Here is a 25006-nt window from a genome sequence, read left to right as displayed (position 1 = left end):
GTGCTATAAACTGAAGCAAAGAGATAAAGGGCTGGGGTGACTAAAACCCTAAAACTCAAGTGGGTACTAAATGAGCTCAAGATTGTCTCTTTATTCCCTTTACGGTTTTCAAGTACCCTCCATGTGAGAGGAGTGAACAACTATCGCAAACTCAGGTAACACTTTACTGAGGAGACTCTCCATTGGTGAAGTGGCTGCCTTTGACCTGTCTCTGGCAGGGACTCAGTGGAGCGACCTCGCACACACAAGGGGAGCAGGGTGGAGACCAGGGACCTACAAGTGCTCTCTACGCCTGGCCCCCCAGACGGTCTGCAGGCACTGCTGCTGGGCCTCAAACTCTCTTCCAGACATGTGACATAGATGATTTTTAATATTTTCTTAAAAAAATACAAAGGAAATGAACTCTTCAGGTCAATTCAACTCAGGGAAAGAGGAAAACATGGAATTTCAGAGTAAAGGGTAATTGTTTCGGTTATTACGTTCCCATACTCCCACTACTCACAAAGCAAGAATTTCACTCCATAACACGGGAGCCTTGACTGGGAGCTCAGAAATGGCGACAGCAGGTACTGGAACTAATGAAAGAATTTTGGTTGTCCTTGATTATTCTGTTCCAGGATGACTATAATGCACTGTAAGGACACGTAAGGGTAGCTTATAACAGAAGGACTGAATGTACCAAACACAGCAGTAGAAACCACTCCTTAGCAGAAGTGTGCCCTTCAAAGGATGGGGCGGCACTCAAGTAGCTGAACTTCAGGCTGCTACCACCCGTCCCACCCCCAAATAAATAGCATGGAAATGTCATAGCAGTATGTGGTTCAACGAAGACAGTCTGTCACCCACTCAAGGCAAAACTTGCCATGCACAGATGAGCCCTGGCAGGAAGTAAGACGATCAGCAAGTCACAGGGACTTCAGTCTGTCCCCAGGCACACTGAACTCCCACCTTTACTGCATCTCCGCCCATCCCAGCATCTGTCCACTCTGTTGTGCTGTCGGACAGTCTCCAGGGCCAAGAGAAGCAGCATGTCGTTCAGAAAGACCTCGGGGGAATCAAAAGATCCTTCAAATAACACGGCTGCCTTGGTCTTCCAGGTCACTCTTCAGGGCTGGTACAGGTTCAGTCACGTGCCCTGGCATTCAGTTTACTGCACGTGGCTCTAAACCCAGCTAATACACCCACCTGTGCCCGTGAGGGAATGTCACCAAGATCTCCCCCAGGGCCCCAGAGCTTTGACAGGGCTCTTCCCTTTGTTCTCCTCCACAAGGGAAGCATGCTGCCCCTAGCTACCGGTAGACTAGGACAGGTATTTATTCCTGGAAAACAAAGGCATGGACTTGATCAACCTTCCTTATGTTGGCGCCCTTCCAATCCCGATGCAGGCTGGGCACTGCCCACACCCGGATGGCCATACTCACCGCAACTGCAACACACGGGGCACTACACACATACAGACAGACGTCCTCCTACGCACACGGGGAGTCAGACATGGCAGAAGGTGCTCCTAGACTAGGAGGAGAGGTGACTGGCTTCTCACATCCAGTCAGTGTGTACTCTCTTCCCTCGAGTGTCTGTCTCCACCCTCCTCGGGGACGACGCCAGCGCAAGGGGAGCGAGTCAAATAAGTACGATCACCACGCACGGTGCTGCCCATCACGCTGTGCACAGGGAGAAACACATTCTGGAAAGGAGACTTGGTTCTCCCGCAAACTGCTCCTTGAACTGGTCACTAGCTCTGGGTGGTGCGCCAAGAGGGGTCACTTCTCTCGGAGAACACACACGCCAGCATCACAGCGCTGGGTCCCCATGGATGTCACCACTTCCCAGCTGTCGATGACGGGGTCATAGCACTCGATGCTGCTCAGCAGACAGTTCCCGTCGTAGCTGCGGGAGGAGGAAGGCGACATACCTGAGGGACGGAGCTCTCTGTCCTCCCCACTGAGGCTGCCACTGAGGACATTTCCCCTGACCCAAACCATCCCCCTGCCCACAACGCGCATGGCTCACGCTGCCCCAGGCACGCTGGCTCCAGCCTGGGCTGAAACACTCACCCAGCAATCGCATACAGTCTGCCCCGAAGCACCGTGGCCCCCACATAGCACCGCGGGGTGGTCATACAGGTGACAGCTGTCCAGGAATCGGTGCGGATGTTGTACGCTTCAACGGAAGAGAGGTGGGCGGTACCATCAAATCCCCCCACCACGTATATATGGTCATTCAGCAGGGCTACTCCTGCACCTGCGGGAAAAAGGTACAGCAAGTTATACTACCGAGTTTAGCATGGGAAACAGAACACGGTCACTGATGCCGAGCTGAGGGTGAGGACTGGAGCCAGGCTGGCCTGGAACAGCCCTCCGAAAACCCTCCAGCTGGCAGGCGAATGAGGAAAAAAGCCATTAATCTGATGAACTCGGAGCCCAACCCTCTCCATTAGCAAAAGAAGGAAGTGGGAAGAAGGAGGCGAGGGCAGTGACTGCGGCCCAGCCCGCTGTGCTGAGAGACGCTCTCAGGGCACAGGGCTAGGTGCTGTCCTGTCCCGAGCGTCTCCTAACACGTACCAGACTACAAAACGGCTCTAGATGCGCCAGCATCCACCAACACAGGACACGAACCAAACAAGGCTTCGGCCCTCAAATGTACAACCTAGTTGAAAGTTTGTGCTTGTTCTCATGATATTTAGAGAAAACAGAGGCAAAGAGGAGAGTGCGATCTGACTGGTGATTTACTTAAGTCTATAGGGAGGGAGGAAACACCACCTGATTGACCCCTGTCCTGCGACAGCACCCACCACACACACACACACACACACACACACACACACACACACACACACACAAGGATGTGACAGCACTCCCGTCCCTCCCTTAGATCTGACTGCTCTTACCAGAGCGTTTGGTGGCCATTGGTGTGACATTAGTCCAGTGTCCTGTATGGGGATCATATTTCTCAACTGAATTTAAGATGTTCAACCCATCATATCCTCCTGAAAGACAAAGCAGAGGCCGTTCCAGAAAGAATGACAGACCCTTACGCCCAGGCCCAGCCCACCTTCCTTGGAGTGTTCCCACTAATTCTTTCAGTCTCAGTTCTCCCTCAAGAGTTCCACTCATCCAAAGTGAAACCTGAGAGTACCCTATTTTCCGCTTCCACGAAAACGATAACCCCAGTTCCCAGAAACTGCCGGGCCACACCAGGTTTTCGTGGATGGAAGTCTATGGACTCGATGGTGGTAAAAGGCGCCCCGAGGCTGCCACCCATTTGGCCCCCCGCCTCAGCTGGGCACCTAGGCAGTAGATCGTGCCGCTGGCCACCACCAGCCCGGCGCCCTCCCGGGCGGTCTGCATGTCTCCCAGCATGCTCCACTGGTCGATGTTGGGGTCATAGCGCTCCATGCTGGTATGACGCCTACTGCCATCGAAGCCTCCAGACACGTAGATCATGTCTGCTCGAATGAACAAATCACAGGCTGTCAGAGAAGTCTCCACAGATCCCCCCAAGTCCTGCCAACGTCGGGGACGAAACAAAGTGTTTCTTCTGGAATAAGTCAATGAAGTCTGACTGCTAAGAAGACAGCGCAGTCGAGACCTCTAAAAACGAGGGGTGAGTGGGGACCCTCAAAAACACTCAAACACCGGCTGCGGCTCGGAAGGCACGCGGGCTGAGCCCAACCACCCTGCTGCCAGTCGCGGTGAACACCAAGCAGCCCTGGCAACACTGCCATCTCCGACAGAGACCTCAGCAGCACCCCCACAGCTCACGCTCCTGCCGGACGACGGAGCAGGTGACCCCATGAGCCCACAGCAGAGCCCACCTCCCAGCGTGGTGGCTCCAGCAAGTCCCCGCCGGACGTTCATCGGGGCTACGGAGTACCAGACCCCGTCCTCGTCTGCCGTGTAGTCTAGACATTCCACCGAGCTGAGGCGGGAGCGGCCGTCGTAGCCGCCGATGACATAGATGCGGTCGTGTAAGGACACGGAGGCCACATAGCGCCTCTTCCGAGTGATGCTCTGTGGGGGGAGAGGAGGAGAGTTCCAGCCCCGCAGGCTGCGGCCTCACCTCGGCCGTCCTCCCGCTGTCATCTCCACACTCTGCTCCGTCATGGCACCGCCCACCCTCAGGCGGCTCCAGCTGTGTGCCCACCCAATGAATGCCTCGTGCGTGTTGTGAAGCCCTCAGACACGCAAGCCTTCTCCACGTGTGCGCTTGCCACAGCTGTCAGAAGACTCCATCTTCCCGTTACCCAGCATCGGATTCCTTTCTATTCCACAAGGCACTGGGCTAAAGACTGCTATCCTTCCATTACGTAGAAAAGTTTTCCTGCACTATTTATATTTCCTTTAATTGCTATTTATATTTCCTTTAATTGCTAATTAAAGGGCCAGGAGTCAACGGCCCAGAAAGTCAGGACTGATCAAGAGAGTTCCACATTTTCTCAGAATTATTACCGTTCACTCACCACAAAACAGACATACCAAGGGAGAGAGACGCAAACTTCTGAGTTCGGAACACCACGCAACCCCAAATCCTGTTTACTGAGCGTAGCCGTGAGGCATGCTGGGAGTGACAGACAGCTGCGGGGCCACGGGAACAGCGCCGGCCAGCTGAGTCTGATGTGACTCCGAGGTCTAATGGCCCAACCTAAGTAATTCTTCATGAGCACCCACTGTGTGCATGCCACGTTGTAAAGAACATCATGCTGTCACCGGCTTCTCTCCTTTTAGGGCTGGACTACTCAGCCTAGGGTCAGTGACAGAGGACTCTCCCACCACTGACCCACCCTTACTCACCGGCAGAAAGCTCCACTCCTGAGTCTTGGGGTCGTATTTCTCCACCACGTCGATGGGAGACTGCTGGCTGCCGAAGCCCCCAACCACCAGAAGCACTTCGTTGGCCCCTGAGGACAGAGGGAGAGCACGCTGGGTTGCCGGCCCAGAGAAGCCATCCAACGTAGAACAGGCATCGGAAACAATTTCTTCTCGAGGCTCTAGATCTTGACGAACCAAATCTCTGCAGCTGAAATTTCTGGACAATACTGAACCTGCAGAAGAAAACTCGAGCACAGCCCTACACCATGCCGACCTGTCTAGAAAGGTCTGGCTGACATATGGATGGGGCTCCACGTGCAGGCCGAGGCAGAAGGAGCTCCCTGGCCTCCTGCCTATGGAACTCAAAACGGCGCTTCTTGTACTGGGGAAGAACCCTCTCCTAACCTTGTCTCAGAAACACTTCAAGGTGTGGCATAGGAGCCAAGTGTCAGATTTTAAAAATCCCTTATCCATGAACTTTAATTTTTCCAATTTAGCCGACTATATGACCACGTTCCCTGCCAGCTCATCAAAACTTCCAGGTTTCCACAAGACCAGGCTTTTAAAGGGAGTCTTCTTCTTTACAATTTTCCCAAAGAAGATTGTTCTCATGGCCTATCTTTCCCTTCCCCCGTGGCCTTATTCTGATAAAATATCTCCTGCCTTGTCTCTTTCCAAATACCAAGTCTTATGAGGAAATCACGTGTCTGCTCTCCTTGAGCTCCTGGGGACAGTGTGTTAGCCAGAGCATTTGAGACAATTCAGTCACCAGGAGGTCAGATAGGAGGCCAGAGCAATCTTCTAAGTAACTGGACATAAAAGAGCAGAGGTAGGGCCTTCACACTGACAGGAAACCCAGGTGGACCCTGGTGAAGTAATGACCCTGACCATGGCCATCAAAGGCCGCGACACCTTAGGTGGAAGAGAACCCACTTTATGACACTTAACAGGAAGTACATCACACCACCTAGGAAGTAATCCTGCCAAAACACTGAACCTGAATCTGGAATCTCATCAAACCTCCAGTCTCACCATCAGCTAACAGGAAATGCAGGGGACAGAAGAACATGTCAAATGACGCTACACGGGTACAATCAGCAAAATCCAGCAGAGGGGACATTCAGGTCCAACAGCCTGGTTTCTTCAACAAGTAAATTCCAGGGAAAACCCAGGCAGGAGTGAACAGCCTATAGCTTAAGAGACTGAAGAGATATCAATTCAATGCAATGTCAAAAACGAAACAGTTACAGGAAAACTGGGAAAATGTGAACATGTACTCAATATCTGATAAAGAACCGGTTGTGTGTTTTCCTTAAGGAGTCACAATGACATTTTGGATACATTAAAAAAAGATTCCTTGCAAGGATATGGATGGACCTAGAGAACATTATGCTAAGTGAAATAAGACAGACGGAGAAAGGCAAATACCATAGGATCTCACTTATATGTGGAATCTAAATAACTGAAGAAATGAGCAAAGTAATCAGAAACAGTCTCAGAGATATAGAGAAAAAAACTGAGGGTTCCTAGATGGGAAGAGGGGTGGGGATGAGGGAGAAGGTGAGGGGATTAGACAGCACAATCGGTGACCACAAGATGCCACGGGGATACGAAAGACAGTTTGGGGAATATAATCAATAATGTTGTAAAGATTTTGTAGGGAATCTGATGGACACATGTCCCATTAGGGAGACCACCTCAGGGATGATGTAGACGCTTGATCACTGCACTGTACACCTGAAGCTGAAGCTGAACAATAATGAATGTCAACTACAAGTTTATACATACATGTGTATATATATATACACATATACGTGTGTGTATATATGTGTGTGTGTGTATGTATATATACACATATATGTATAATCACAAGAAGTGGAGTACAGCATTAGGAACACAGTGGAAATGTAAAGGCTGTGTGTGATGTCAGAGTAGATTGGGGGGGGTTATCACTTTGTGAGGGGTATAAATCATAAATGTCTAACTATTATATTGTTTTTCACACCTGAAACTAATCAAAAATAAAAAGGTTTCTTATCTTTCAGAGATACACATGAAAGCAGACTATATATGGATGGAATTAGAGCCTGTCTGGGATTTGCTTCAAAACAGGCCACGAGTTGGTAATTGTTGAAACCAGCTGATCATTCTATCGTTCTGCTTTCGTATATGTTTGAGATTTTTCTTAGTAACCCACCACACATAAACCATGGAGTTTAACCTATCTCCAGGGACGACACCCATCTCACCAATAGGCAAAGTGGGCCCTTCTCCAAGGCGAGCCAGTAAGCAGTTCTCAGCGTCAGCTCCTTTTAGAAAAGCAAAGCAGTGAGCAAAAGGCCCTTTCCTGGGATGCTAATCTTACTTGTGCATAAAATGCCTTCAGGCTGGGAGAGGATGGACGGCGGGTTCTGTGCTTCCTCCCTGGCAGTACGAGCCCCGTCTACCTGCCCCTCCCTTCTCACCACCTCTTCTCTCCCTCGGACTTGAGCAGACAAGGTAGGAGCAAACCTTCCATCCACACACATTCCCTGTGCACACGAGCATGACGCTAGGGGCTGACACCTGCACACAACCGAGAAGCACCGTCTATGCCCTGCACAGCTGAAACATTTCCACTGATTTTCAACTGCAATTTCTGTTGCTTTATGTAATTCCCAGAAGAAAAACGTAAACTAGAAAAAAACCCCTTTCTTGAGAATATGAGTTCATTCAGGCAGCTTTTGAAGGATGAGACACAGAAGCAGATAGGGAATATTTACGGTACAAGTCCCAGAGAACCGACAGCACTTCCTGTTGGCTGAATGCCTGTCAGTCAACATACTGGTCACCATGTGCCTCCTCGGCACTGGGACAGAGGGCACGAAGGGAGGGACCCCGTGCTCCTGAGGCACTGACAAGGAGATGCCAAGTTAAGAGTCTAGTTGGAAACAGCTTCAGAATGTCCCTTCTAGAAAACAAGGAGGGCATTCTAAGGTCTCAAGGTCAGGACAGCAAGCAAGTCCCCTGAGCAAGCAGAAAGTCTCTGCTGCCTGTTCAGAGAAATGTGGGAAATGCGTCCCCACGGCATCTTCCAGCTTTGCTGGCTCAGAAACTCGCATTCGCTGTAGTTCAACTGAACAAACAACTGGTGAGTGCTATTCTGAGCTCTCTGGGGCACCGTCAGCTTTGCAGCAGAGAAATAACGTCTTCTGTAGTGGACATAACCCTAGTGATTGAATTTAACTCCCCAGATATACAGCGTCCCCCCATATCTGTGGGGGACATGTTCCAAGACGCCCAGTGGAAGCCGGCAACCTCAGACAGCACCGAACCCTACGTATGCTGCGTTCTCCCCGCATACATAATACAGACTCACTGTTTCACCCAAAGGAAGCACTTACGGCTTCTCCTTGGCCTGTCTGCACCACCAGCATCACCACTCTTGTGCCTGGGGCTGTTATTAAACAAGGACTGAAACACAGACACTACCACACTGGACAGTCCATCTGATCATGCAGACGGCACCTGAGTGACTAATGGGCAGGGAGCGTGGGCAGCATGGACACGTGGGACCAAGGGACGATGTGTGCCCCAGCGGGAAAGAACAAGATTTCATCTCATTCATACTCATAACAGCAAGCAATTTAAACTTACGAATTGTTTATTTCTGGAATTTTCCATTTAATATTTTCGGACAGCGGTGGACCGCAGGTAACGAGAACTGTGGATAAGGGGGCTACAGTATAGAACAGGGGTGTCCAAACTGTGGCCCGTGGGCCAACTGCGGCCCAGGATCCATTGTTAATTGGCCCGCAACAAATTCCAAAAATATATTTAGTTTACTTAAAATAAACCAGGCGAGGCAATACGTCCTTCACCTCGAGTGAGTGGCCCGGCTGTTTGTGTATTTTACCGCATATGGTCCTTGGTGAAAAACGTTGAAAAAGGTTTAGACAACCCTGGTATAGAAGAAGAAAAGGTAGTGTACAGGGGTAAAAGTATTTGTCCAAATTCAAACTGGGAGTAGAAAGCAAAGCAAGTAAAATGTCTGACTTTCCACTACACCACTGGTTCACATGGTACTTAGAGGACATGTGTATGCTTTTTAAATAACAAAGGTAACCACGGCACGTGTCACCTGCGCAGAGGGGTGTAACTAACATCGGCAGCTAACATCCCCCTGCAGCCCCGCCTTGCTGCAGGTTTAGTGCTTCCCTTGCGTGTTTATGCTCATGCAAACACACAAACGTACAGGAGTTTTGCCGCTTTTTTTTTAATGATGCCCCCACTTCGTATACTGTTAGTCTATCTGCCCAGCGACGTACAACCAACTCAACGCTTTTAACAGTTTCCTAGCATTTCACAGTCCCGTCAACCATTCATTCCCCTCACGTGCAATTCAGCTTGTAGTTCTTTTTCTGGCAACATTAGCAATTTACAGTGAATTCCTACATGTCTTCACTTACACGTGCTTATAATGACATTATTACAGTAACTTATTTCTCGTACAGATTCCCAGACGTGGGACAGGAAGGGCACGAGCATTCTACCCCTGATCTTCACTTCTGGAACGGCTAGTGGAGCCTACTTTAAATGTTCACTGTCCCCTTACGTTCCCTCGTCTGTGTGCCACCTGCAGCTTCTCATACCAGCCTTCTACTGGGTTACTGTTCTTTTCCTCGCTGATTTACATGGATTCTTTTTATATCAGAAATATTAACCTTGTGTCATATACACTGAATGTATTTTCTCCCAGTCCAGGTCTTTTGACTTTATATCTTTTGCCATTAATTGGAAACAAACAAACAAACAAACAAAAATGATGCTGTTCACTAACTTCAAAGGGTTCTAGGTTTTCCTGTTTTGGTTAAGAAGGCTCCTCCCCAGGGGATAGCGAGAAGGGGGAGCTGTCATCGAAGGGTACAGAGTTTCAGTTGTGTAACGTGAACAGTTCTGGAGCTCAGCTGTACAATGACGTGCATGTACTTAACACGACTGAACTGTCCATTTAAAAATGGTTAAGGTGGTAAAGTTTATGTGTATTTCAACACAATTTAAAAGAGACAACAGGCTCCCACCCAGAAGTTATACAAATATTTTCCTATAATTTCTTATAATATTTTCATGGTGTTTTCACACTTAGTACCTTCGGTCAGTCCTGCGTTGATTACATATCTTGTACGTAGTATGAGACACAGACCACGTTTTGTCATCCTGCAGAAACTAACAGAAATGTATCATCTACTATTCCTTCTAACAGTTCCCTTAAGAAAAAAACAGTATCTCTAGGTGGTGGGATTGTGGATGACTTCTATTTATTTATTGCTTCTCTGTGTTTCTAAATTTTCTACATTGACATGTAGCACTTATGTCATTAAAAAATGTAGGGGATAAAACATCATTTTACTTAAAATGATCAATGAACAGCTTAATTATCAATTAACACCTCAGCTTTTACACACATCATCATGTAGGCTCTTGAAACAGTGAAACCGGGAGCACAGGAAACAGAAGTAAACTCTGAGCACGCTAGGCGTCTTACACACATTATCTCATTTAATAGTGACCACAGCCCAGTGAGACAAGACCTCAGTAGCCTCGTTTTGGAGGTAGAAGCGCAGGCTCAGATCAATGGAAACTTGCCCAAAGCCACACAACCAGTCACTGCTGGGGTCTGCTAAGACAATGACATTTGAAATAATATCCAATGCACAGCTCCAAATATATTGAAATCAAATGATAACACTGCTTAACACTTTGACAATTTATAAAGTGCTCTCACACACTATCTCATTTAATCCTCCAAATAATTATGTAAAATAGATAGAGAAGATATCTTGGTTCACAGGAAAGAAAGCTCAGGTGGTAAAGTGATTCGTCTGAGGTGAAACAATCAATACAAGAGTAAAAACCATCTGAAACAAGGTCTCTGAACTTTTTATACACTGCTCTTTCCAACTGCATCTCACCCCCCCCGTGCCAGCTTACATGCCACCCCCTGTGCCAGCTTACACGCCCCCCGTGCCAGCTTACATGCCATCCCGTGCCAGCTTACACTCCCCCGTGCCAGCTTAACACGCCCCCCAGTGCCAGCTTACACGCCCCCCGTGCCAGCTTACACGCCCCCCCAGTGCCAGCTTACACGCCCCCCCCCGTGCCAGCTTACACGCCACCCCCTGTGCCAGCTTACCCAGACGTGCCCTCGTCCTGGGTCCCTGCATCTGACTTCGCAGCTCGGGCCTGAGGTGGAATTTCTTTGCTTCATCAACGAGGTCCCTGCACTGCAGGCTGCAGCGGATGACAGGCTGAGGCACAGCAGACAGCAGAGTGAGCGGCAGGGACACCTCCAGCATCGTCAGTACAAACAGCACATTTATAATTAAGTTGTAATTAACTTAACACAGAAAACCAGTTTCCAGAACCTGTTAAGTCCAGGAGGGCTGCTGGTAATAACGAGGCTGTGGGTTTCCAGAAACGGTAGAAAGCTTGTGGAACAGACAATATATTACACGGCAGAAGCATCAAAGGATGTAAAAGTGTCCTGCGGGGCGTCCCATGCAGCCGGCACTCACAGCAACAGCTGCTGTCCGCACACCCTACCAGTGATCACGCAGCACAAGTACATAACACTGAGTAGCAATTTAAGGGACGCCCAAACGGCTCCTGTTACCCTCTGGGGTGGCCAGTGGGATAAGTCAGGTCTGAAGCCACTTCCCCAAGGCTCACAGCCCGGCCGTGCAGACCACATGCATGTCTGGAAGAGCTCACTGCACCTTCCCCACGCTGCTCCCGGGCCCAGAATACTGGCCGGTATGAGCTGGGCCACAGGGCGCCACACCGGGCTTTTGCGTGGGCTCAGCCACTGAGGGCCGCCAGGAGCTCGGAGGGCGGGAGGAGGAGAGAGGTGAGGCTCCCTCACTGCCAGGTTAAGTGGTGACCGGGGGTGTCAGTTCCAAGTCCGGCTCCAGAGCACAATATAAAGGAACGAATACGAGGGGTATACGCATGGGTTGTATGGAAGAAACGACAAATGAAAGAGTTGGAGAAGTGACACCACAAGCCTGAACGTTTCTAACATGAACGACTGAAACACTTTTGTATTAACTCCCAAAGGGACGTGGGGCTGGTCAGAAAAGCCATTCCCTGACTGGGCCTTACCTACATGTCATAAGTCGGCGTTCCCCCAAGGTACGGTCCAGGTAATACAGGTGACACATAAAATAAAATTACGGAAACGTACCACAAAGAACTTAAGTTGGAGAAACACTTACAAATAAACACGATTTGACCCGAGTTGATATTAAAACTACTTTTGCGTTAGTTTCACCAGAGGTCAAAAATAGAGACTTGACAGCAAAGCATCTTTTCCAATTTGGAACAACTCACGTTTAATAGAGAAGGGCACAAAATTTATCATAGATGATGCTTATGTAAAACACTTAGCGTCACGTAAAACAAATCCAAGCACAAATTAAATTAAATGACGGACTTGCACCTGGGCCAGGAGCCCGCCCGGCCGAGTCACTGCCCGAGACCACGCAGCACCAGCCTCTGGCACTCTGGAGGCAGAGGCCACGCCTCATGCCACAGTCGCGGGGACTCACAGTGAGCTGAGACTGCAGGGGGTGGGCCCGCGCCGTCACTCACCTCGGTGTCTATCACGTCTGTGATGTACCTGGGGCTCAGCAGAGGCATGCGGACGTACTGCAGCAGGTCGGGCAGGGACTCCTCCCGCTCCGTCCTCGCGTGCTTCACCCAGCTGACGACGGCCTCGAAGACAGGCTCTTCCGAGTCGACCTGCAAGTGTGCCAGCGCGTGCGTCACACACCTGCATCCCAGCGATCTCCCAGGTCCAGGAGGAGCCACGTGTGCCTCTCCCTCCCGTTCCCCATGATCCATGATTTCCAACTTCCAGAAACAACTGGGTCTTGAGACAACAATCTGTTCAGAAATAACCCACTAAGACCAGGCCAAGGAGACAAACGGGCTAACACACGGAGGACTGATAGTGCCTCGTCAGCCACCGTCACAGCCTGGCTTTCACCTCCCAGTTTCCTGGGGCTTGAAATTTCTTCTGGTCATTTCGGAAACATTAAGGGAGTGGTTTTAAAACAACTTTCCTTTATAAGTGCTCTCTAGTATCTCTGGGCTTGCTCCCCAAACCCCCACTGGCCTGTGAAGTGGGGACTCCGTTTTAACAGCGCCATCCATTAGCGCTAGGGCAGCTACCGTGCTGAGATGACACACACTGGTCACTGTGGGGGCTCATCCCCAAGCTTTCACATGACAAACTGGCCGACACGCCCTGAAACCCATCACATGCCCCTGGAACAGCACTAGGTATGACACCTAGGATCTCGCACAGACCACACCAGAGTCCAGGGTCCTGTGTCCCTTCCACAGCCCCAGACTGTATCTGGCTGAGACACCTTCCGGAGTGTGACAGCACCTAGAGAAAGAAGCCCTTCTGTGAACCTTTCCTAAGAACCGAAACGTGGACAATGCTTCCAAACACCCATGCACTCGATGGCTTCCCGAACACCTACTAAGAGCCAGGCCCTGTGCTGAGGCTGGAATACGATGGTGAACAAAGCAGATGGTGTTAAATTGGAGAAACGAACAAGCCTGGGCCATCGTCATGCACCACCCCGGAGACTTGCAGGGCTCTGCGGCAGAAGATGGGGTTTCCTCACTCCCACGGACGTGTGGGGGCCGCCCTGCAGAAGCAATAGCTTCCAATCTGATGGATGAAGCGCAGGCAGCTGGGGTGAGCGAGAGTCCTCCAGGCAGACGCAGAGCATAGGCTGCACTGTCCAATGTGGAAGCCACTAGTCCTGGGCGCTGGCTACACTTACCGTGTTTCCCCGGAAATAAGACCGGGTCTTACATTAAGTTTTGCTCCAAAAGACGCATTAGGGTTTATGTTCAGGGGATGTCATCCTGAAAAATCATGCTAGGGCATTTTCTAGTTAGGTCCTATTTTCAAGGAAACATGGTATGTTAGCTCAACTCAAGTGAAATCAAAAGCTCATCTTCTCGGTCACACTAGCCACATTTCATGGCTCAGTACACGAGGACTCTGAGCGGCTCGTGAGCTGGACCACGCAGACACGGCCCTTCCATGTCACATGGTGTGCTGTTGGACTGCACCGCGCTTGAGCAAAGAAGGACTTGAGGGCTTGAGAAACGGCAGGAGGCTGGTGTAGGAGTGACGGAGGGAGCACATCAGGCCGGAGAGCTGAACAAAGCACACGGACACGGCACTTGACTCTCGGGCAACTGGAAACCAGGAAAAGCTTTCAAGCAGGCTAATGACCTGATTGCACTGATGTTTGTCAAGATCACCTGCCGACCACAGTTTAGAAGGGCCAGGAGCGGGGACACCAGTTAGAGGCGGAAGGTGACGGTGCTCAGACCGCGGCAGCCGTGATGGGAATTTATGCATCACCTTCAGGGGCGGTCACACTAAGCAGCCTCCTGATGGATTCGGGCAGGGGAGGGTGAGGAAGGGTGTCTGTGACTGTTTAGAAATGTTTTTGTTAACGAATGACAGACTAATAGTTTTAAACAGCTGTATGCTACATCTGATACATTCTAGGTTTAAATTAGATACACCAATTTAAAATGGGGTTTTTCAATCATGAGCAGGGATCTTTGATCTTACTGAAAACAGAATAAACTAGAACTGGAGAAAAAAATAGCTCCACTGGGAGGAAAATTCCCAACATTAATGCTTCACCACGGAGAAAAATTTCTCCATAAAAAATTTTCACCGAATTCTTTTACGTATCAGGCAGTGGCATGCCTACTTACTGTTTAGAAAGTACGACTATCACCTACATTGTACAGAAAAGGAGACCGAAGACGAGGGGTTAGGTAACACGTCACCCACCAAAAGTCACCCCAGTCTGATTCTAAAGCCCCTGCTGTTTTAACCAGCACGACACATGGCTTCCTACTGTTTTAAGTCTGCTGGTTTATACAATGGACAGGAAGTGTCAGTTAGCAATGGGAGTCGGACATCTGCTTTCTTTTCTGGCTGGTATACATGGAGGAGACAAAAATGAGTCATTTGCCGAGAAAAAAGCAGAGTTCTCAGACTGTTTTCTTCTCAGCTGCTGAATAAACCGGTTAGTTATCTGCTCTTCCTATGCCAACTAGTTTTATTCCCAAGTCGATGTCATTCTAAAATAAATGACTTCTGGGACTGCCCCTGATCTGGCCTCCTAGGAGACCACCTCATCGTGTGGTGGTTGAGAGAACAGATGGCCTGGCCTGGCTGCCCGGCTCCGAGTCCTGGCTCGACCGTTTCCAGGCTGTGGTCTGACGGTTAACCTCAAAGCCTCAATTTCCTCCTCTGAAAAACAGACACTTCTGAGAATTAAATTAGATAAAAAATACCAAGAATGGTGCCCTGAGAATGGAACTCCAGGGACCAGGGATTTCTGTCTGTTTTGCTCACAGGTGGAGACCTGGCATCTGGAACTGTTCCGGGCCCAGAGTATTCGGTCAATGAGCTGACAGTAAAGGCCACATGTTCGCTATTGTACGACACGTGCAGCCAACTTCAAGTCTACAGCGCTCATTCCATTCACTGTATTTCTGTGTATGGACAAGTCAAGAAAAATCCACGTGTTCTGCCAAAGTGCCAGTTTCCAAGGCTGAAGAACGTGTCACTTGGCACTTCTGTGCAAGGACGCAACACCCCACACCCCGACGGTGGGGACACACATTAGCAAATACTTGGCTGGGCAGCATCTTGACAGCAGGTTCTCTGAGCTGATAGGAAACAGCAAGTCCAAGCGGAGACTCACTCCTTTGAGCTGAAACGAGGTCATCAATGTGCCCTAATCCCTTTTCCCTCCGAAAAGTCAGCAGGGAAAGGAGTAAAGAGAAAGTTGGCTACAGTTTGATAAGAAATATATCTAAGACTTGTTATTACATGAAAATCCTAGTATCAACAATAAATCAGGGGGTAAGCATTTGATTTACAAAAGTGTATCATAGGATTTCTTTAAATAGCAAACCCATGCTATAGCATCTAGAGTATTAATCAAACTTTGACTCTTTCCAGTATGTCTTGCTTAAACTGACGAGCCACTAACTTCTGGTAATCCACTATTTTAAAATTCATTTTTTATTATTATCCGAGAAGAACAAGAAGGAAAAAAATGAACTCTTAGCCTTCCTGGATAATCGAATTTCTCCTAACTAGGGGAAACAAAACCAACAGGTGGACTTTTATCTAACACTTGGCTCTGCTAGGTATTTTCCAGAAGCTACTGGAAAGAACTGGACCACTGGAGATGAATGCCACGGGGTTCAGAGACGCCAACAGCTCTCCTCAGCCTTCTCATGACCCCTGCCCTATGGCAGTAAAGCCCTCCAGCCCTGGTGCTGTATCTCGGAACCAGAACCGGCTGAGGCTCTTCTCGCTGCCTTGTCACTGAGCCCTGGCCTGGGCTCGGGTGTCTCCCTCGGCAGGTCAGACACCACCCCGACCTCCAGCTCACAGGTGCCCCCCCCCACTCCCTCATCCCCCAAAGGCACAACACCTGGCTGCTGCTCACGACTGCCACCCTCTGTCCCTTCCTTTCGATCTCATTCAACCCAGGTTCACTCTTCTTTCTTGTATGTAATCTCCTTGCACTGCACAGGCTCATTATTTTCTACTTAATGATCTTTGTGGTCTCTGCCGCTACACTGGGACTTTCCGAAACAAGAGTTGCACCTGACTTTTCAATCCACAGCACGTGGCACAGTGATGGCTGCACTGTCGACAGATGTTTGTAAAACGGGTGAGTGGCTGACAGAGAAATCCACTTTCCTTCCAGTTCATGCTCAGCCCACACTTTGTTCAATAGTGACGCCTAACCATTGGGATCATGTATTTTACTAAGGAAGGTGGCGAACTCTCTCCCTCCCATAAATACGCAAATAAATCCTGCACGGAGTTCCAGGGCCACTTAATGAACCCTCCGCACACCCGACGGGGAAGCCCCCTGGCAAGGGCGCAGTGGTTCCCCCACCCTGCCCCGGCCCGAGCCTGCCCACCTGGATCTCGTCGCACTTGATCAGCTTCTCCACCTCCCCCTGGCCGAGGAGGATGAATTCCTCATGCTGCACGACCTCCGGGAAGTGCTTCTGGCTGAAGACCTCGGCGGCCCTCACCAGGTCAGCGCAGCCGTGCGTCTCGGCGAAGTCCCGGATGCCCAGGCAGTTGGAAGGGTCCAGCTGACTGTCCAGGAACTCGCAGCAGGCTTGCTTCACACCTGGGCACATAGACAGTGACATGTCAGGGCAGCACACGCTGGCATTGCAACATCTTCTCTACACAGTGTCCCAGTTACGAATCAGATTGCAATATCATGCTTAAGGAACTCAAGTCCCACTTCTGTGTCACGTGTCAGGGGACCTTCAGGGAGGCATCCACACGGTCTCCACTTCAGCTTCAGACAAACACCGCAAGACCACTCGCGTCTGCGGACTCTGGTGCCATTGAGCAAACATGCCGACAACACCCCTGACAGACAAGCTCAAAACCAATTAGAACTCAGCACAACACCCCTAATTTCTACTGCGCGTGAAAATTTACCTCGTGAGTTATGGGACTGCCCAACCTGCACACCTGAAGCTAACATAGTACTGAATGCCAACTGTAATTGAAAATGTTTTAAATGTTCAAAACACTTACTAAAAGATTCCAGTGAAGGAAAAACAGGAGACACTGATAACAATCACATGTTTCTTAACTGAAAAGCTCAGAGTATCACCTCAGTGTCATAGCTGTGCAGGATGCAAAAGCACCATACTGTTTCAACCAGGTAATAAGAACTGAAAACAACAGAAACCTCAGTGGAGGGTAAGAAAGACTGACTGGGGGCTGGAAGAGGGACCACCTCTCATCCTGTGAAAACTTTATACTTTCATTTTAGTGTGTCAATTTAAATTTTTAATATGTAATTTATACGGTTTAAAAATTGGAGGTATCAGAGCTTTCCCCGGAAAGTCTCTATCCACCTGGCCCCCACCCGCTTCCACGTGGGCGGTGAGCAGTGCTGGTGTCTGGTCCTTGCAGGGCTACTATGCACATTACGTGAGAAAGTGCATCCATTATCTCCTCCTCCAGCTTTTTAAGAACAGGAAAGGTGTAGACGCCAGTTTCTAAAGAGCCGAACACTGACATGTTGAGAGGTTCCTTCCCACTGCGAGTGAAATCGGACCCTCCGTGCCGTGGCACTGAACAGGGGTGCCTGCAGTCTGTCTCCCCCGTTTCACGATTAAGCTGACACCACCCACTGGAAAGCTTTCCAGGTCACCTTGCAGCAGCTGTACCTTTTAGCTGAAGCAGACAGGCTGCGGGCAGCAGCTCCTGCACGTTCTCCACCGTCACACGCACCGTCTCCGTGTACACGAAGTCCAACAGGATTCCCATGGTAGAGGCGGTCAGACCTTGGATGTCGACGTAAGGCTTCCCCTTCTCTGAAAGCTGGGGACAAAGCAAATACGGCTTATGTCTGTAGCTGTTCAAGTCGGGGAGGAACGGTATGTAACCCAGCGAGGTGACACCTTCTTGGAATATCAACTTTACTAGAGAATAATTTAAAACACTGTTTTTGTATTAAAGCAAACATAGGTGTATTACAGAATAGAATGCACCAGTTCCACCACTAGTGTCCATGTCCCTTTCAGGCAAAGCACAAAACTTCAAAGGAATTTCATGCTTGGGGAAGACCCTGTGGGTTACAGCTCCAGACCCCCCAGGACTACCCAGTGTGGTCTTGTCTGTCCTTAGACATTCGGTAATGATGAAAGGAACACGTAGAGTCCCCGACGGGGCCTTCTGCTGTTAACATGTCTGAACACGCTGAGTTGTTTGATACTTTTGCAAGATACTGGGTTGACTCTCTCTTGGGATTACCAAGTTGCTGGTGGTGTCTTTAGTTTAGAATACACCCTTGGAGTTTTGAGTATTGATGAAACTGAATGATCATAGGAAACTGTTTAGCTAAGGGTCGAAATCTTCAATTTTACAAGACAGTAAACTATCTGAAAATTGATTACTTTATGAAAATGTTATTAGAGCTTAAATGCAGTTTACAAACACAAAACACTTACGAAACTCCAGTGCATCAAAGCCACCTCTGAATCCTCCATCAGCCAGAATACTCAAAAAGCATTTGCTACCAAAGCCAAGAACAAAACTAATCCCTGACATTAAAGTCACTAGTGCATTATTTTATCACCATTTAACAGGGTCTAAGTATTTACAAATAGAAATATACGAGATCTGACAATTAAGTTCGCGAATTAATCCTACAAAAGTGCTACATACACCACTGCTGAATGTCAGTACGGTCACCATCGAGGTGCTCCCCTTGGGAAGCTATGCACCGATGCCAGTACCTAGTCCACCCCAAAGCAATTTTGGAAGTCTTTTTCTGGAATGGCCATCAGAGCTGTCGTCGTATTACACTTGATGTCCTGAATGTCATCAAAATGTCTTCCTTTCAATATTTCCTTTATCTTCAGGTAAAGAAAGCAGTCACTGGGGGCCAGATCAGGTAAGTAGGGAGGGTGTTCCAACACAGTTATTTGTTTACTGGCTAAAAACTCCCCCACAGACAGTGCCTTGTGAACTGATACATTATCGTGATGCAACAATAATTGGTAAAAAGTTCAGGTCGTTTAACTTTTTCATGTAGCCTTTTCAGTACTTCCAAATAGTAAACATGATTAACTGTCTGGTTGGTACAAATTCACAATGAATAATCCCTCTGATATAAAAAAAAGTTTAGCAAGACTGTTGCAATGAGTTCGCAAATTAATTGTCAGACCTCATATAAGACACTTATTCCAGAAATTTCTTGTACAGTCAACTATAGTCACAGCTGCCAAATTGCTTATGTATGGAAATGATATCACCACGTAGCTACTTAGAGCAATTACAGTATCATTTTACGTTTACATTTGCTTTACAGATTTTTCAGAGTGGTTCTCATTTACTATTATTTCATCTGATTCTCACGGTGACCTGGTAAGGTCGTCAGGTCTGACACTGTGGCCATTTGAGACACAAAGAATCTAAGGTTCAAAGAAGACATGTGATTTAACCAGCAAGAGATGCTACAAGCCGGGGCTCCGGCCTCACTCCTGTGGACCAGCTGAGGAGTACATCGGGCTGGAAGAAAACGTGGAGCCATCCAGCAGGGTCACTTTAGTTTACAGACCCCCACCCCCACCCCGTGAAGTTACGTGCTGCCAGGCTCATCAGAATTGCTGAGAAAACTGAGCCCAAATCCAGGCCCCTGGATGCCCTCCTTTGTGTTAATTAGTCTTAAAAATAAAGACCAAACCATCTGGCGTTTTCTTGCCCAATGTCAGTTTTTAAAAAAAGACTGTAAAGTAATCACTGCTAAGAAAAAAGAGAGGGAAGTCTTATACAGAACTCCACGTCAAGTCTGGACGTGGAAGCAGAGTGAGGACAGACGGAGAGGACGCGGGGTCTGCATAAGCAGTCGGCAGCTGCTGGGTGGCACTCTCCTCACCACTTGCCAACTCCTTCCGATGCACGTTGGCAGACAGTGGGGGTCTGTGGTGTCGTCCCAAGATCATTTCCAATCAGCCCTATTGGAGGCAGCGATCTGTCAGGTTTCCACGCTCCTCCCAGCCATGTGACCGAGCACTGGCTCATGGTATCATCAACTATGTTGGCTTTAAAATGAGATTACAGAATATAAAAATCTGTATTTTAGAGGCTGCGAGGCACAGTAGTTCAAAATTGTTTGGGCTTTAGAGTCAGAAAAGTTAGGATTCAATCCCGCCCTCTACATTCACAATCCATGTGACTTGGGGCAAGTCATTTAATACCCGACACCTTGTTTCTTCATTTGTAAAATGAGATGGTGACACCTAGCTCTCGGGTAAATGATATAACCATCACCCAACACAGCCCCTGGCCCATGAAAGGCAGCTACTGTCATTATCATACTATACTACCTCTTCTGTTCAGATCCAGCAGCAGCATCTTCACTACGGAGATGGGACTAAAGAAAATTCTGTGGTTAAAAAGATTTTTTTTTTAAAGCTTACCATAATGACATATTTTAGGTATTCGTATAAGCATAGATAAATGATATAGTAAACACTGGTGCATTCAGCACTCAAGCTTAAAAAGAAAAAAATCAAGACAATTTATTTAAAGATTAAAAATCAGACTTGAGATCTTGAAAAATAAGAAAGTTGCAGTACTTCTGGACTTCTGGAGAGCCTGTCCCAGGGCCCAGCCAGATGCGCCCAGAGCAGACTGCTTCCCTAACCCCTCAGGGCCTGTCTGAGCCACGTCCCAAGCCCTAGGCCCAGAAGGAACGTAAGTGGTCCTGTAAGTTCCCTTAACAAACACTGACAGCACTGATAGATAACCAAGGAGTAGTCAGCCTCTTTCTTTGGTCTCTCTGCTCCGGGAAAATGTCCTAACAGTACTCAGCTTTCTAAGAGTACATCATGCTATATTCAATAGCGTTACGCTACATTTTAATATACTAAGTAAAATAGTATTTAAACATAGTAAGTAAAACCCAATAGCTGACGTGTGTGTTTTACCATGCTAGCCACTGTTTTCAGCACTCTATATGCAATTTTCTCAAAGAACTGTCCCAACAACCACGTTATGATGTATAACTTGCATCCCCGATGGGAGATGAGAACACTGAGGCCTGGCCAAGTGGCAGCTCCTCGACAGAGCCCATTTACCGTGTTTCCCTGAAAATAAGACCTAGCTGGACCATCAGCTCTGATGCGTCTTTTGGAGCAAAAATTAATATAAGACCCGGTCTTATTTTACTATAAGACTCGGTCTTATCTAACACAAGACCGGATCTTATATTAATTTTTGCTCCAAAAGATGCAATAGAGCTGATTATCCAGCTAGGTCTTATTTTTGGGGAAACATGGCAATCCCACCTACAGAAATCCACTGTTCTGTCGAACTGCGATTTGAGCCAATGAAGCGAGCCGACCGCAAGGTTACAAGTTTCACCTCGCTCGTGAACATGGCGCAGAAGTAGTCGCTACAGGCAGCCAGCACGATGCGGTGGGCAGGGAAGTCCTTCTGCTCCACTCTGAGGGTCACGTCGCACAGCGTGTTGCTCTTCCGGAGGGAGTTCATCGAGTTGAGGATGGACTTCGCGTGAGTATTTGTCATGATGTCTTTGGGGGCCATGATGCCTCCCATCAAGCAACGTGGAAAAAGAATGAAATGGGCCCTGGGATTCTGCAAATACAAGAGAAAAAAAGAGGGGGCATATCTGAAGGATGGGGGTTGGGGGTGGGGACAGGACATTTTCAATTAGCGTTACAGCTCAAGGAGGCTTCCTGAGAACCAAACAACAAACAGAGAGCACCCCCATTCCTGGCATCACCCCCACAATCCAGCCACTAAGTAACCCAAGTAAAAATGATCTCTTCTCTGAGTACGCTTACCTCCTGACATTTATCATAATCAATACTCAACTGTATTATAAATAGAAAGAAACTACACGTCCGGCTCATCTACAACAGGCTGTTATCTCCAATGATAAAATGATGAAAAGACAAAATTTCTTAAAGGCGCGTACATGTTATTCAACACCCACGAGTAGTTTACACGGGGAAGTGCGGAGAGGGTGGGGATCCTGTGTTATGTATTTTTTCTGTCCAGGCAGGTGTACAGTAAGTGCCTAGTCAATGCATTCAAGAAAAGAGAAATTGTGCCTCCACCTTAGAGCTGTGAAAGCCAGTCAGTGAAAATAAACTTTTTTTCTAAAGAACTAGGCAAAGAATCATTTATGGTGATTTCCAAATGTATCTGGATTCCTTTTAAAACGAAACTGCCAATGAGGACCCGCTACCTACACTGAGTGATGCGAACCGCGCAGGCCTGTGTGTGGGCTTCCAGTTGATTAAGGTCCTGCCTGAAGCTCTTCTCCAGAAGGGTCTTCCTACTCTACGCTATCAGTCAATGTCCGTCGACACCAACAAGTTAATATTTGTAGTAATTCTCTGTACCAAAACAAACAGCCTTCTCGGGATACAAACTTAGCCAAAGCCCACTAATTTTACTGCCACAGTCAGTCACCTGCAAAATTCACCAGCACGCATCACTTGAATGAACGTAGTAATAGATTACACATCAAAAAATGAAAAAAGTACTTTCTTAATGGTTGTTGTCATGCAGCTGCCTGCCCGTCTGTCCCCTCGTGCCTACCCCTAAAAAGAAAGAAGAGTCTGTGAGACTATTCCTTTCAGGGACATTGTTTCCTTTCATGCCATCTCCTTGTTTGGCCCCAAAGCATGGCTGGCTAGCCAATGACAGGTAAGATTCCTCAAGAAAGGAACGACCCAAGACAGGCACAGTTGTGTGGGGACCACCAGGAGAATTCACGGGGTTGATAGAGGAGGGTACAGCTTTCCACTTCCCCCGTCTAAGGAGAGCTTCTGCCTCTGTGGCTGTATTCCTTCCCACAACCTGCTTGGGAAGTGGTTCTAGATGTGATAACATCAGTTCTCCATCTCAGTATGTTTTAAACATAAAGGTTTTGTCCCCTGGGGAGGTACAAACAATAATTATACATCATGGGACTTTCGGCAGGCAAGGGTGATCGGTTTGAACCAGTTTTCTGGTGTGGTGTATGAGACCCACAGACCGTGGAGAAAACAATGCGACTTCCTTGTATGTGAATCAATAAAAGCCACAAGGTGGCCCGATTCGGGGCTCGCAGTCCTTTGAGGCTGGGAGACCCTTGGCCCCTTTCAAAACTCTGTTGATTTCTGTTTCTTTCTTAACCCTTCGCCATCCCTTCTCGTTCTCACTGCCCGTGTTGCGCTGTACGTGACAGGCTTTGTGACACTATTTCTTTCCTTTTCTTCATCAATGACAACTCTGGGGAATGAAACGGGGTGGTTAAGTCTGTCTTAGTTGGAATCCAAAACTTTCTGAAATGATCCAAGAATAAACCTCAAACCAGGGTCTTCAAGAGTCCAAAACTCACACCACACTTTTTGAACGGGAAAACCGACATCGCACGTCCTCCTGTTTACAGCTAGCGTATTGCTCTGTGACACTCGAGATAATCCCTCCAGCAACCCTGCGGGGCCCACTTTACAGAAAAGGAGGTGAGTCATCAGAGCATATGATGTTTTCAAAAAGATTTTCCTGAAGCCAACTGAGTTGCGACGCTGCGGAGGGAGGAAAGGTCTAACAGATGCCCATGGACTGTGGAGGCTTTCTGGGGGGTCCCCACAGGCTCGGGCCACGTCTCCGTGCCCGTCACACCGACGGTAGCTCGAGCGCGGCGTGGGGATGCCTGCCTCGCCGGGCCAAGTCTCGGCACTTCCTCCGCCCTCCCGTTCCCGAGGCCACTGTCCCAGAACCTCCATAACATCTGCATGGGGGTTGCACCATGGAGGACTCGGGGAGGGCGTCAGGTTCCGGCCCAGCTGAACCCCGGCGGGAGGAGGAGGAAGTGTCCCCCGACGGCACCGGGGACGCGGCGGGCACCGCAGCTGGGGTCCCGGCGGGCGGAGCTGAGCGCCGCGCGCCGAGCCCCCTCCGCTGCGTGCCCTCGGCGGGGAGGACAGGCGGGCAGGGCCGGAACCCGGGTCGGGCCCGGCAGGAAGCGCCCACCGCCACCCACGCCCTCCGTCAGCTCACCTGCGCCCCGCGCGTGGGGATGGGGTGAGATGGGCGCGGCCAGCAGGCGGCTCAGGAGCCCGGGCGCCGCCGCCGCCGCCCCGACCCGGAGCCTCGCGAGCCGTCGCCCCGCTCGTCGGGTGCCGTCCCCGCGGCCGCGCGACGTGATGACGTCGCAGAGCGCGGACCGCCCCTCCCCTCCCGGAGCCGCGTCACGTGGGGCAGCGGCGGCACGTGACCCGCAGGTGTTGGGCGCCCGGCCTCCCGCGGCGGCCGACAGTGAGCTGGTCCCCGAGATCCCGCGGCTGGGAGGGCGCGAAGGGTCCGGGAGCCACGGCACTGATGGCCGGGGGCACGTTTCACCTGCCAGGGCTTCAGGGACGCTCTCACGGCGAGAAAGGCCACGGAGGCTGCAGGTGTCTTCCAGGCTGTGACCTTTCGGGCCGCCCTGCGACCCCCTGACCTCCGCATTCTCTGCATCATAGTGGGGCCCGCCGCCGTCCCGCAGGTGATTCTCTGCTGCTCGCACCCCGAGACAGTTCGTGGA

At 49.3% G+C, this 25006-nt stretch overlaps 1 protein-coding gene across 3 annotated transcripts; it reads right to left on the bottom strand.

Moving 5' to 3' along the window:
- Positions 1-352: 352 nt before the first annotated feature.
- KLHL12 (kelch like family member 12) lies at positions 353-24619 on the bottom strand. 3 transcript variants are annotated; one of them, XR_004422255.1, is made up of 13 exons: positions 24481-24619; positions 21829-22062; positions 18126-18279; positions 16845-17062; positions 12438-12587; positions 10981-11095; positions 4791-4897; positions 3815-4010; positions 3287-3445; positions 2888-2986; positions 2055-2241; positions 1422-1887; positions 353-1319 (listed from the first exon to the last, which is right to left on the bottom strand). XR_004422255.1 is itself a non-coding variant. In XM_033099603.1 (12 exons), the coding sequence occupies exons 2-12, from the start codon at positions 22021-22023 to the stop codon at positions 1761-1763; spliced, it is 1707 nt and encodes a 568-aa protein (XP_032955494.1). In that variant the 5' UTR covers positions 22024-22062; positions 24481-24619; the 3' UTR covers positions 353-1760. The 3 variants fall into 3 exon arrangements, 2 of the variants coding, with proteins under 2 accessions (XP_032955494.1, XP_032955495.1); XM_033099603.1 differs by having other exon boundaries at positions 353-1887; XM_033099604.1 differs by having other exon boundaries at positions 353-1887; positions 21829-22096; positions 24481-24605.
- Between the last annotated feature and the right edge of the window lie 387 nt (positions 24620-25006).

Source organism: Rhinolophus ferrumequinum, chromosome 27 (assembly GCF_004115265.2).
Source record: "Rhinolophus ferrumequinum isolate MPI-CBG mRhiFer1 chromosome 27, mRhiFer1_v1.p, whole genome shotgun sequence".
NCBI lineage: Eukaryota > Metazoa > Chordata > Mammalia > Chiroptera > Rhinolophidae > Rhinolophus > Rhinolophus ferrumequinum.
The sequence above is the reverse complement of the archived record's forward strand: the minus strand, read 5'-3'. Positions and strand labels throughout refer to the sequence as shown.

Coding starts and splice junctions, on each gene's coding strand:
- KLHL12 (XM_033099603.1), bottom strand. CDS start 22,023: ATGGGAGGCATCATGGCCCCCAAAGACATCATGACAAATACTCACGCG. Junction 12,588..16,844: donor TCAAGTGCGACGAGATCCAG/GTGGGCAGGCTC, acceptor GCACACTTGCAG/GTCGACTCGGAAGAGCCTGT. Junction 3,446..3,814: donor TGGAGCCACCACGCTGGGAG/GTGGGCTCTGCT, acceptor TCATTCGAGCAG/ACATGATCTACGTGTCTGGA.